The sequence below is a fragment of the Struthio camelus genome, chromosome 9, assembly GCF_040807025.1.
Source record: "Struthio camelus isolate bStrCam1 chromosome 9, bStrCam1.hap1, whole genome shotgun sequence".
Taxonomy (NCBI): domain Eukaryota; kingdom Metazoa; phylum Chordata; class Aves; order Struthioniformes; family Struthionidae; genus Struthio; species Struthio camelus.
In genome coordinates this window covers 21,957,824-21,972,100 of record NC_090950.1, presented here as the reverse complement: position 1 = coordinate 21,972,100, position 14,277 = coordinate 21,957,824, and the positions used below count along the sequence as shown (strand labels likewise).

Here is a 14,277-nt window from a genome sequence, read left to right as displayed (position 1 = left end):
CCATGACCATCAGGGAAACCCCAGGCATCATACCCGCGAACAAGCAGCTATCCAAAGAAAAACATCACCTTGATAGCAAAGTCAGCTCAGCGCCTCTGTATGTTGCATGTTCTCACTCCGCCTGACCCCACCATCCCTGCAGGGAGGGTTGGGAGACACTGGAGGCGTGGAGCAGACATGAATTTCTGGCTGGCGTTTCACAAGATGATTACTGTCCTTTGGGTCAATGTTCCTTAATACATAACCTGACTTCATCTGTTGTGTATTGCCAACATCATCCAGTTACGTAACTACGCAGAAGTTATTCAATCTTGTTTGCCTTCAGACTGGCCTATATCGTTCCAATCAACCTGATGCATAGTGCGTTTGCTCGTTGCAGACAGTTTTATGGGGTGAGGAAGCGGGTAGCACCTGAGCAAAAATGCCCATTCTTGTTGAAGGATACTTCTGCACATGTCCCATGATTAAGTGAATCCAGGAATCCTCATGGGCACACTTCTCCATGCTACTTACTGAAAACTGGGTTATGTCAGATAGAGCACCAAAGCCTCCGAGACTATTATTGACAGACTTCATCATCCATAAAGACAACACTTTTGTTCCTCCTGATATAGGACTACTTGAACTCCACAGCACTCATGTTTTCTCTCTGAGACCTCCCATGTCTGCCAGTAGCTTCCCTGGTTAGGGCTTTCAGGAATATTTAATTACATAATTCCATTGCCAGGGTCCATGACATCCTTAGAGCTACAGCAGGGTTTTTCCTCTATAAGAGATCATGTTCTCAGTGTTTCCACAATCCTCTGGGGGGCTCCCTTGCTCAGAGGGTCATGCTTCTGACTGGCTAGCCCTAGAGTTTGTCCAGGACCATCACATTCAGACTGGCAGGTTTCTTCTCCTCTTCCATAGGTTCTTGTGATGCATTTTTGCAGGTTACCATGCCAGACCATTTCCCTGCTCTTGGGGATTAACACAACAGGTTTTCGTTCACTATTTTCCCCCCATCGCAAAGAGCAGCGCTCTAAAACTGCTTTCAGGATCTCATCTATTGTGTTTGAAGCCGCAATGACAAACAGTCTTGATGAGATCATGAGGATGAATGAGGAAGATGAGAGATACTGAGCTGGGATGCTCATGACCTGACACTCAAACCTAAAGGACTAAATCTGGCTTCTACAGTCTCAGCTGTTTCCCTGAGACATGGAATTGAGTGAAAGGAAAACAGCTACAGACTAAGAAAGCCCATGACTCTTTCAGTTGTGGAACACATGACCTGAAGTAGATACTACACATTTACAAGAACTAGGGCTTCTTTTGCCAGAATAGTACGCAATCACAGGTCCGCTGGGACTTCACATTCCCATGGGGTTCTCGGGTAGTAGCAATAGTCTGATGCGCCTTTTATCATCTGCAACTATACTTGACCTTAGAGGCAGACTTTACACTCTGCACTTACTACCACGAGGCTATGTTACCACAAACAGGTACCAAAAGCACTCCTGAAGTTAAGGCAGAAACTAATTGCCACCATATGCTGCTGCAGCTATCTGAAATGAGATGTGGGGAAGCCACAGCTCAAGGCTCCCATTTCTTCCCTGACCATTTGATTCCAGATGTGGATGTCTATGACCATGTTTAAAAAGATCGTGGCCTGAAGCCATGTGGGTCACTCTGATAATCAGCATGGATATGCTGTATAGCCTTTTTTCCAAAAAGCTAAGACCTGGTAAAACCTTCAGGAAGGAATCAGTTTGAAGTCTTAAATGTGGAGTTCTCACCACACTTCCAAAAGTTATGCCTTTATATTGCATTATTATACAAGAATTGCTATGTAATTATAACAGGAAATTAGACAAAAAGGTAGGGGATGCCATTCGCAACTGTGACCCTACTGATGAAAATAAGTATCACTATTTAACAGCATCACAATGCTACTTAAAGAGCAAGGCATCAGTGCATGCTTGGGTAAATGATGCCTCAGCAGGACAGCCTGAGTGTCTGTCTTGCCCTCACTGACTCTTGCCTGCCTTTTTTCCCCCAGCCTATCTGATCTCACAGGGATGCTGAGTCTGTCCGGAGGAACATGACACCCCGACGAGGTCTGTACTGCAACGGTATTTCTCCTATCCCTCAGTGAGCCTCAGCCCTGCCTGCTTTTATGCTAGACCCCTCCTGAGATCCAACTATCCATACAAATGGCAGGTCCTCCCCCACATGTTGCTAGATACTAGGAGATTTGCTGCCTAACTATGGCTGTAGTTTTGCTGCTCAGAACAAAAGTGTGAAGTCAGATCTTTGACAGGCATAGAATCTGAAAAAGGAGAACGTGCTTACTGCCAGCTGTTCAAGGCAAATGACCATAAGCACACAGGCAACGGATTTTCTGCACTTCAGTGGGCTTACCTGCTCCGTCCGCTGTCTGTGCCTTACTTCAATAAAACATACGCTGCCATTAAAGACAGCTTGAGAACTACCTGGGTCAGCCCTATCTTACAGAAGTGTAAAAACAACGTTATGCAAGTAAATCAAGGATCTGGCATGACTGTCTCTTATGTTATTCTAACCAGTTCTGTTGGAGTTCATAACACTACTTCAATGCCCTGGTAGGCAGAGCTCTACAAGATCATAGGGAACACAACATTACCTGCACCATCACTCTCCCTGATTTGCGGGAGGGAGACTTCTGGGAAGAGCTGATTAAAAACAGACCAAAAATAGGAGGTGCCTGTACCTCACTGCTGAGGACTAACCAACTTCTCCATGAGGAATTCCTCAGCAAGGAATATCTTCTTAAGGGCACTCATTTTTACTTAAAGTGACAAAGACAGGGACTGCTTATTCACTGTTATTCCAGTTCAGTTGAGTTCTCAGAGCCTCTGCTATGTTTTAGAGTGTCATTTGTAAGAGGAAGAGTCTCCACAATAAATGACTTCATGATCATCCAATGAGATCTTTACAGTGCATCACATCTGTGGATCAAGAATTTATCTGAACACGCAGCCAAGTCACAATCTAGTTCACTTTAGGTGAACATAAAAGGTTTCATTCCATTTCTAGAACCTCCTGGGGAAAAAGGAGAATCCTCCTCTAGCATCTCCAAGAGGCATATCAATTCCTTGTCATGCCACCAAATGACATTTATGCCTATAATTTCCACAGGCTTATCACAAAAGCAAGGTCATTCTATGTTCCAGGCACCTGAATTAGCTTTCCCCTTTTCAATCCTGCTGAAACATCTTCCTTTGACATGTAGGCTTCAAATATACTCTTCTTCCGCCCTCGAGTGGGTTTATTTCGATTCCTTCTATCACCTGATGTTAGGGCAGCACCATAGGATCCTCCTGCAAACACAAATCCGTAAGTGTTATCTTGCCAACCAAATTTTTCTATGTATTTTAACAGCAGCTGTACAGAGGCTTTGTACTGACAGTAGAACTTTTGAGAACAGTTTGCCTAGAAATACTGGCACCCAACTTCCGAATAGCAAAATGCCTGGATCGGTCATATTTTACAAATAATCAACAGTCTTTTACAGCTCACTTTAGAGTTAAGATCATTCATCCCAGCCCGTCTTTTAATAGCACTGAGTACATGCTTCAGGGTAGCTTATTCCTGAAGCGTGTACGCACTCTGCTTTAATACCTCTGGGAGTTCCCAGTTGTCTAGGATTTATTCTGCTGTCTGAATTGTTCATTGTTTCTGCCTGCGATTCAGAGAGTTGCCTCTTCCTATCGAAGTTCTGGGGAGCTCTTGTGGATTCAGAGTTGTTTCTGGTCCTTGCAAACCCTCTCTTTTCTGCACCTGAAATCAAACACAGGTTTGAAATAATGGGGGACAGGAGGGGAAACCCCATTGCCAGCTTGTGGTCCCAGTGACACTCAGTCTGCAGCATTTCAGTACAAGTCACAATTGTGTCATGCTCTTTACCCAAAAGAAGTGACATCTTCATTAGTTCACTTGCAATCTGTTGGCTCTTCATGCCTCTTAATCGACTGTTAACTTACTTTAGCATAAACAAAACTCTGGAAATTACTATATTAAGGTTAGAGACAATCTTTCCAAAATCCTGGGAAATTCATTAGAGCATATAAAATGTGAAACTGTTAAACTGTTTCCAAACCCCATCTCGTTAAGCCCCCAAACAGTGAGAAAATGTAGTTTTAAACACAAGTCACAGGGAACTTAAGTATTTCAGGGCAGAGGGAGAGGGAAGAAATCAAAACAAAACACTCTGGACTAGTTAACTTTAGGGCTACCAGAGGCAGAACCAGTCAAGGTCCTTGCACACAATGAAATGCGAAGAACTGCCAGGGTTGCAAGCATCCAGCCTGCTCAAAATAAGCCACGAGCATACAAAATATTCTGAAAAGACTCACCCCTTTCTTCCCTGCCATCACCTCAGACCCTTCCCTACAGCCAGGAGAGCAAGCAGCAGCTTCCAAAGCTTATGCCAATGCTGTTCCACGGATCAGCACATTGGAATGCAACGCAACACAGCTGCCCTCTTGGCCCTCCACCTGGATACTGAACATGTCATCACAGCTTTGCCTTCCAGCCCCTCCTGGCTACGTTCCCTGGGTCCAAGCTTGTACCTGCAAGTCAGAAAACGTACAATGCCAACTTATTTGCTAAGGGGCTATCCAAGTTACAAGGCAAATTTTCTATGTATGGTATCTTTCATAAACCAAATGCCTGATTGCTTCATAGAGTTAAACTGTGGCAGTGGGAAGAAAAGGCAAAAAAAAAAAATTTACTTCAGCAGAAATCTTTAATAATATGGTACAATAAGAGAAAACTGCTGCCCTACCTAGTCACAGGCTGAGAGCAACTTTCACACACAACAACAGACAAATCAGCAAGAGGAGGGATCCTCCTAATTCAAGAGAGGAGGAAACATGATAGGAAGACAGACAACTTGAGGTATTGCCTCAGACCAGCCCAGGAGAAGATTAAATGCCTGAGCAGTATCTCTAAATCGGATGCCGAAACGAAGAGGGAGCCTATGTGTTAAGCAAAGATAAGGATAAGGGTAGCATAGCTTGGCCTCTTTCTACATGAGCAAGCTTTTCATACTCTGTGGATACACTTTGATAGCACAGACTGTCTGAGGAGGAAGTAGGAACAGAGACTGCAACTGTAACACAGCAAGAGCTAAGCCACAGATTCGGATTTCAACAGATGTAAAAGAGACGATACTACATGTACGGATCACGTCATGAGAGGGGATTAAAATTAGCTGATTTGCAAATGACCTAATGGTCAAGCGATCAAGGTCAAAACAGATACTGAAACTAAAAGCATGGACAAGAGAGACGTGAGTAGAACAGCATTTGAATTGGCAACAGCTTTGGCTCTCTAAGTTCTTCAGTGACATTTTGATGAAGAAATCTTCCTTAACCTGCAACAAGGGAAAAGGAGGCTGGATCTTCGGAAAAACATTAAAACAGCAGGGCACCAGACTGATCACCCAGAGAGGTCATGGAATCGGCATCGCTGGAGGCTCTTAAAAATAGGTGAGAGAGATGTCTGTCAAGGTTGGTCTAAAAAGAGTCGTTTTTTCCTTGAGATAGTGAAACGAATTACTCGAGCTCCTGAGGTCCTCCACAGCCATTGTTTCTATGGCAACAAGTCACAGAAAATACTACTACAAATTAAAGAACTTGGGATAAAAAAGTGGTTACATTGTAACATGTAATTAGGGAGGAGCTGGAAAAAAGAGAGCAGAAAATTAAAATATAGGAAAAAGGAGCAAAAAGCATCTAGTAAGTTTGGAAGTGAGCTGGGGGTAAGAATTAGCCATGGCAGAGCAGAGCTGTAGCAGCACTTGTTGTGTCTATCATTTCGGAAAGTCCTGAGCCACCACTGCCAAAAACAATGCACAGCAACAGCAAAATGTAACGAAGCACCTTTCCACGCTGAAAGGAAGTCTAAGACTTCAGGTCGCTCTCCAGGGGTCTTTCTCATCCATTCAGACTATGACACAAACACTAACAGACAAAATTCACGCAGATGAACAAACAACAGTTCAACATAGCCGGCTTGCAAGCCGGTTTACACATAGCCACTTTGCATAAGTATTTGACTACGCTGGCCATGACGTTCATGGCCAACCAGAAACACCCCCTGGTATCAGGCCACAGAGAACTGTCACGATAAGCAGTCAAACGGAACACAGGAAATTCTGCATGAGTGTATTTTTTTTCTGTTTCTTTCTGTTTAAAAGAAAAAAGAGCTAACTTCAGGTTGCCCCTCTGTTTCAACATTTCTCTGTAATACACCTGTCCCTGAAATTGGAAATTAGAAATAATTCTTACAATAGGCTTTTCTACTGCCAACCTCCGAATGCCCAGCGTTAATATTTTGATGGATAGATACCATTCTAAAAAGCAAGCTGTAACCTGACAACGCTCTAGATAGCATAGCATACTGAGACTAAAGTTCCTGCCACAACCTACCACAAATTTCGTTAAACTGTATTCCATCACCAGGTGCATCATAAGTCTTACTTCTTCTATGGTGTTATAGTTGGGTGTTTTATAAGATATACCAAAATCTTCCCAGATGAGGAGCAACACATAGATATCACAAAACAATAACAAACATTTCTACACATTAAAATAATCTGTGATTAGAAAGCTGGATCAATTTCTTTTGAAGAAAGCCAAATGGTCACTGCATCCCGATGCAGAAGGAACGATTTGGAAAAAAAAAAAAGGAGGGAGGGGAAAACAACTCTAATAGAAGGGAGAGTAAAGTGTGGTGGCTGGGAGCTGAGGGTGGTTGACATATCCTAACTAGGGGGCAGACACATCCACAGAGCTCCAGACAACACATGCCTGCGTAGAACTACCTAAGATTGAATGCAGAGGAATTCTAATGCAAGCAAGACACAGACCTATTTACAACACACAGCAAATACATGTTCTGCTACATTCATCTGGCTACCCAGACGATGCCGAGCTGCTCTCTGAGGATTCAGCTACCATTTCTCTGGGATTTCAGGTAATGAAAATGTCAGAGTATCTAGAAGTCCTTTGGAGCGAGATTTAGGTTTAAACAATCCAGGCACCTACACTAGGCAAGGAGGCTCCCTACAAAGATATCCAAAGGACCCCTAAACAGAACCACCTAGGAACCCTATATGCGGAGCAGGAAACCACTTCAATCTAGCCAAGGAGAAGCACTTTGGGGAGCTGAAAACACATAACTCCCAACTTCATAGCTAGAGAGGCATGGGGGGAAAAAAAAAAAAAGGGGGGTGGCATTCCCTGGGCTTTCAGAACAGCCTACAATCTGTGACTCACTTTTTTTCCCTGACGTAGGCTGCCAGGAAAAGGAGCAGAACGGGTGGAGCTGGAGGCTGACTCTGAGCAGGGGCTCAAAGTCCAGCATCCTGGGTACAGGCAGGGCTGGTTGGTTCAATTCTGCTTGAACATGTGCAGGGCAGCACTGGAGATCAGTCTAGAATCCAAAGCATCACATTTCGTCGCCGTCGCAACCAACAATGACATCACACAGCAGTGCTTTTTGGTCTTCAAGTCTACATGACTGTCGCTCTTTCCATATTTTGGGAAAAAAAATTCTTGCAGGCAGCTTCCCAGAATAATTGATCTGGCTTATAGTAAGAGGGAAAGCTGGATGTTTTTAAATCAACATTTTTTTGACAGTTCATGCAAAATCACTCAATAGTTTAGGTTTTGAAAAGTTCTACGTTTACTTAAATTTAAATGCATTAGTCAGTTGATCAACTACATGGTCACCTAAATCAACTAAAGTGTTGAACTAGCGATTAAGCCTTTATTTCGAATATTAAAACACACATATTGCTTTATAGAAAGGACCAAGACCCTAAATTTGATTTACCCAAAAGAAAACATTTCTAACTGCCCTCTAAAACCTGCCAAATCATTTGATTACTACCAGCACAGAAGGAAAATATTTCTTACTAAATTTTTATTAGCACATCCATGAATCCTTGCACATCTCCCACCCAGGATCCAGCATGAACTAGATTTACTTGAGAGACCTGAGTAAATTCTAATATATGGTCATCTCAGTATAGCTTTCCCCCTTCCTGTCAAAGCGCACCTACTTGATCACTAGGCATTTTTACCTCTAACTGAAGTTACAGCTCTGTTAGCGTCTACATTGTTTATATTTAACCCAGCTCTCCTGGTACGGGCAGAAGTGTCTCAGAGCATCATATCAATTGCGTGGCTACCTGGTAACAACCCCACAAGTTCAGGGATCTCACCCCACTGACAGCTATCTCAACACGTATTTGTTGCCTTTGCATTAAAAAAAAAAAAAAAAGCGTTGCTGAAACAGTTGAAGGGAACAATATCCCTTAGTGTTCTGTAAATTTTTCAACTCAAAACATTTTCATCTACTATTTACTGTTTGTGGTCCAATACTTCTTCCACTAACTCTGATACTGCTAAGGAAATTTTCATTGCTTCCCAGTATTAGATCATAATCTAGCTATGCAAAGGGATCTTTCAAATACCCGCCCTTCTCCAGTTAGTCTAAGCGTGAAAAGAAACAGAAGCAAATCCACGGAACTGATAAAATGCAATAGAACAATTTGTTATCAGCTAATGAGACTCTTTCAACACACGGTTACTAAATATTTGTCCGTATTTCTAGTGTTTCGCTTCACTGCTGACAGATTTCAATGACTTAAAACAATTTTCTTCAAAACCTTCCAAGAGATTCCATGACCTTTAATTCTTCAAGACAACCCAGCTGCATGCTTAATAAAACACTATGAGGATACATCCATGAGTATAAGGCACGTCAACTACCCTAAGAAGGGTCACCCAATGTTCCCTCCCAGCAAAAGCAGAAATCAGCCAAATACAGGCAATGAGATGACTCTGACACCAGCCCCTGCTTAGTCCTGTGCTCCTGTTCGAGCCAGAAAGCACAGCAAGAAAGCTGAACAAAATACGTTCCTTCTCATCTTTACTAGAGACTCAAGGAAATTACAGGCTAACCATGCAAGAGCCCAAGACATTACTACACCGGTCTGCACATTCAAACCCTTTGGGATCCTGGAACGGTCAGCAAAGTAAATCTTAAAACCCGTCACATCTAGTCTTTTAGCAAATGAATACTCTTCACACAGCTCCCTGAAGAGTTCTAACTACAACTCTGAGAGCTACTGCGGAAGCTGGTGTGTAACAGCACGTATTAACGGTCTCAACATAAAAGCTGAGCCTACAGAAACTCTTGTTTGGCCAAGATGCCTAGAATCGAAAAAGTACCAAATCTAAACAACCCTAACAACCCATCCCAGGTGCTTCTGTGAATCTCATTCTCTGTCAGTCTTGACAAGTTATCTGGGATGCAGCTTTTAGCTGCTAGCTCTGGATAGGCACAAACCTAGTGTTGACACAGTTGTACCAGGCAACTATTTATTTCATTCTCCAAAGTCAAATAAACTCTACTAGCAAAAGCATGCTTTTGCCAGTAAAAGTTGCATTTATATCAGGAAGGTTTTGCTAGGATCCTCATGTCTTCCCCTACCATATGCTTAAACAGGCAATTTAAAAGCTATTTGGTATTTTCTCCTGCTCAAAGGAGCCTCTAAAATAACTCCTTATCAAAAAGGAAAAGCTGAGGTATGGCTGTTGTATACCTCAAAGCAACTTAAATGACTACTATAATATCTGGAATCAAATTACTGCACACAGGCAAAAACAACAAACACCAAAGTGGTGATCTCAAATGCGAATTATGTCAATAAAAACACTGGTCGTAGACAGGTCAGAAGTAACCAGCCATTTATGTTTTGAAAAAATATCGTGAGGATTTAAGAGATTAAACGCCCCACTAACGGTAAACAGCCAAGTACTTTTGTTCTGTTTTGTTTTAAAAGGAACAAAGACAGCTGTTGGTTTGGCCGATTAGAGAAAGAGTTCAGTACCAGGAAGAGAAACGATACTCGTTGCAAGATATATTAAGCGAAATTCTGTGGTAGCGCCCCAATAACACAAGCAATATCAAAAACCATCTACCACGCTCCCTGTGAAGTTAGCTGCATTCCAGCCTGCACGAAGAACTGCTGTGCTTCTACGCTGCTTTCAACATTAACCGAGCTCAGAATCGAAGAATTCATTGCAGTTTTTGTCTCCAAATCTTTACATGTATCAGTTCAGTGAGGTTTCACTGCAGCAAAGAGACTTTCTGGAGATAGAGGTAGGCAAAATTTCAGCTATTCACTCTGTGGTCTAAGAGAAAGTCAAAGAGCACATTCTGCTGGTCACGAGCAAATAGGAAAAAAAAAAAAAAAGATTCTTCTTGAATTACAGGTAAACTCAAAGAATCTTAACCTGAAGGTCCTGCAACACACTCCATAAGGAAAATGTACTTCTACTGACTTCTTCCTATGATCTATTTAAGACTATACTACAGAGCTAAAGGGAGTTTATACAACAGTATTGTGAATCTTCTTCAAAAATAATTAACGATGTACATGATTTGAAACTATCTGAACAATTTAAAAGTAGGACAAACTTCCAGGCAAGCAAATATCTTGGTGGAAGTGGAAAAAGATGACAGTATTGTAGGGGTTTTAGGCAGCTGGCAGATGGCATAATTAAGTTTAAAGTTAATTAAACAGTCATTCAAAGAAGAGAAACAATGTAGACCTACATTTACATGCACAGGCTCAGCCAAAATGTAAAGTCTATGCAAATGTCCTGAACTAAGGGGATGATGTATTGAAATTCTGCTGCCAGAACTATCTCCAATGCCCACCAGTTCCCACTAATCGACCCATTATGATGGGCCACTAGGGCTCAGCCACAGCATAAATCTGAGCTGGAACTTTGCATAGTCTAGACAAATCAAAATAAAACGAGAAGACAGCACTTAACATGAAGGCCTCACCACACAGCTCTTAAATGTGATTTTAGAAGCTGTTCAAAGCAACCGGTTCCTCTAGCAGCAACCTAATTGGTTACAAGGAACCCAGTTGAACTTAACAGTAGCAGCTTGTGCACCAGCGTGACCATGACTGTGCACCCGGACTATGGTCAGGCTGTGAGCCACCCAGGAAACCCAGCACCCAGCATTGTGCACCCAGGAACAAACCCAGAGGGCACCTCTGGCCCTGCCTTCCTAGGAGAAGGAGACTCCCTAAGCATTTTTGCTATTTCTCCACAATGTCCATCTGCAAACAGAGTTGGGACATCCAAGGAAGAAAAAGCAGAGAGAGAGAGAATACTGTCCACATGGGGAACAAGCCGAGTATAGAAATGCACCTTGCTCCCCAGAAAGGGGAAACAGACTCTCCTGGTTTGTAGGCGAGTTCATAGGGCCATGAGTTGTTTTTGGAGGAGATCACACCATTCCAATTAGTTGTAAAAATTCAGACATTGTAGCAATCTTACAAAGTGCCATCAAGGAAGAAACATTCCCATTTAGAGCTGGAGGTAGCCACAGGAAGTCAGTAACAGAGACATATACCCATTTCCAGACCCACACTCAGTTCACTACTCTGCATGGTGTTGCCATTGCCCTTTTCCTCTAAGCCGTACGTGCTTATTTAAAGCTACTGTGCTGCATGCCCTTAGATTGCAATACGGAATAAGGAAAAAATGGAAGTGTTCTTGCTGACTTCGACTTTCTGAAAGGACCCATGCCTTGAAAAATTGAGATGAAGAAAAAAGTACAACGCTTTATTTTTGCTGTGGACAACAATACTGCAGAAACTGCTCCCAATTGCCAAGATCATGTGCCCGCTACACTATTCCTCATCTTGCAAAACACTTCCAAGCATCCTGATGCTGCAGGATTTTGACTTTAGTAACTCACAGGCAATAAAAGCAGTTTTATTCAATTCTTCAGCAAGGTTTGTGTTACAGGAATACTATATGGCTACAAGAGCCAAAGATACCATTCCAGACACCGAACTAAGGGTTGGTGACGAAACTCATTTAGTAGCAATAGACTAAAAGTTTATCAAAATAATTACTGTGCTCCAGCTGTGTGCAGCAGCAGAGCGGCGTTGTCAGGGAGGGGATACAGCTCTTCTGGTTTTCAGGACTCTCTGTGAACCTGCTCCACCCTGCTTGTGACCTCCTAACCACCTACTCCGCCTGATGACTGCACTCCTCCAGCTTCCACTCCTACCTCAAGATGCTGCTTCTACTGCCTCCTTATCCTTGCTTTCTCTCCAGTCATCTTTGGCAGTATTCTTCTGTTTTATGTAGCAACTATGCTTTGAAAAGGCTTGTTCAACACTTCAAGAAAAACACTTACAACAAACGTAATACTGAAGTTCTCTCTGACTTCTCTGGGCTTCAGTAGTTTGAGCAAAGCAAGTGGCTGGAAGATAAGAGGAAGCCAAGAGGTCTTGAAAGGGAGAATACCTGACAGGAGGTGCTAACGTACCAGAAGATGTTAGCAGATGAAGAAACAAGGAAACTGCTTTCAGAAACTCGGATCCTGAGGTTACCAAGTGTGCTGCAGAATAAGATGCTTGCTGAAGAACCGTACCCTACGCTCTACCCATTCAATGCAGCAGATGCACAGTTCTTAGTCCTTAGGATTGCAGAAGAAAAGATGTCTCAGAAAATAAACCGAATAAAACACATCACTGCTGACAGCTTGTATCTGTAGAGAGCCCAAAATACTTTCCAAGGCATGACCTGCCCCATACATCCATGGGCTGCAGCTGCTTGTGTTGACATTTTCCTTGAGCACTCCAGAAATTTGTATTTTTGTCACAGAAGACTTATTATGCAATAGGTTTCCAGCATTGTGTTTTTCATCCTACCCCAGCCAAGTTTCATCTCTCCGTAGCTTGGATTTCCCCACAAGAGGGAGATAGGGGCATGCATCCCACAGCATTTCACGGAGCTAGTCAACAAGGGGCTGGAGACGGGAGGGCAACAGATGGACAGTAGCACATAGAACAAGGGAGGCAGAAGCACAGGCTGCAGAGCTGGGCAGCAGTGAGAACTCTGCAGTAATTAAGGTCTGGAGAAGAAATGCAATTAGCCACTGAAGCCAGCTGCAAAGCACCCATCCTACTTTGGTACCAATGGTGAAAGAGACATTTTGGAGATTCTCAGAACAAAAGGTCTGAGCTGATCAGGGTGTGCTGACCTCATGGATAGCAGAGGACAGGGGCCTTCTCAAATTAATTCCCGTTTGAATTTCAGTGGTTTTTTTTAATGTAGAATTTGCTATCAAGGCTTTTCAACCTGCCAGTAACAGCCCATATATCACAACCCTTGGTGAAAGTGTTCCAATGGTCATTTACCCTCACTGTTAAATTGCACTTTATTTCAAGCCTGGATTTGTTTAGCCTCAAATGCATTATATCATAATCTGCTCAACTGAGTAGCCTATTATTGAACATCTGTTACCCATGTAAGCAATTTACTGAAAGCTCCCTTCCCCCTAGCATCTCTTTGATAAGTAAAGCAGAGTTCCTCAAATCATTCACTCATGATCCCAGTGTTTTAATCTTCCTTGTGGCTCTCCTTCGAGTATTCATCAATTCATCACCATGCTCCCTGAACAGAGGGCATCACCACACGATACAATACTGCAGAAGCTGCTGCTGCTGTGCCAAAGACATATGCAGTCCTTACTCCATCTTGCAATTCCCATGCTCATACTAACACCCCTTTCGGCCAAGTTTCACAGGAGGAAGATGTTCAGTTGATTAATAGATCAAAAGCTCAAAACTTTTTTCCAAGCTGCTGCTTCCCACACTGGTCTCCTAGCACTGCTAGTGTGGCTTTACACAGACCCAACAAATGGATTTTGTTTCACCTGCTCCCAGTCTGCCAAATGATCCAGACAGCTGTCAGTAACTGCCCCCGTTACTCACTACTCCCTGTAGTCTTCAAGTCATCCAAAAAACTCACACTTGTATATTTTCTTCCCGGTCATTGACAAAAGCGTTAAACAGCATGGACTCAGAACATGACCCTGTAAGAACCACCAGACACACCTGTCGGTTACAATTCTCAATTTATAGCTGCATTTAATTACTTCAATTGAACAGTTTTTAAACCATTATACATGCACTGTGATTCTGTTATGCTAACATATCCACACTAGGCATCAATACCTTTATCATCAACAAACTTGTAATCTTATTAAAAATGGATACTGAGGGAGCTCAACAGGATATTACATAAATTCCTGCCAATTCACATTAAAGAACAAATTTAGCATGAATTAAAGATTTAAATCAATTCTTGTATCAGCCTATTATTTTCCTGGGACTGGCATCAGACTGACAGCTCTAGTTAC

General features: G+C 42.6%; 1 protein-coding gene across 5 annotated transcripts in view; it reads right to left on the bottom strand.

Moving 5' to 3' along the window:
• DIS3L2 (DIS3 like 3'-5' exoribonuclease 2) overlaps positions 1-14,277 on the bottom strand; it is a 200,361-nt gene that overhangs the window by 175,065 nt on the left and 11,019 nt on the right. For 4 of the 5 annotated variants that reach the window (XM_068953694.1, XM_068953695.1, XM_068953698.1 and 1 more), the window contains 2 exons: positions 3,643-3,801; positions 3,199-3,341 (listed from right to left, as the gene is read on the bottom strand). In XM_068953694.1, coding sequence (XP_068809795.1) covers positions 3,199-3,341; positions 3,643-3,801 — 302 coding nt within the window. Of the gene's footprint in view, positions 1-3,198; positions 3,342-3,642; positions 3,802-4,376; positions 4,593-14,277 lie in introns of all 5 variants that reach the window. The other variant, XM_068953696.1, reaches the window with a different exon arrangement.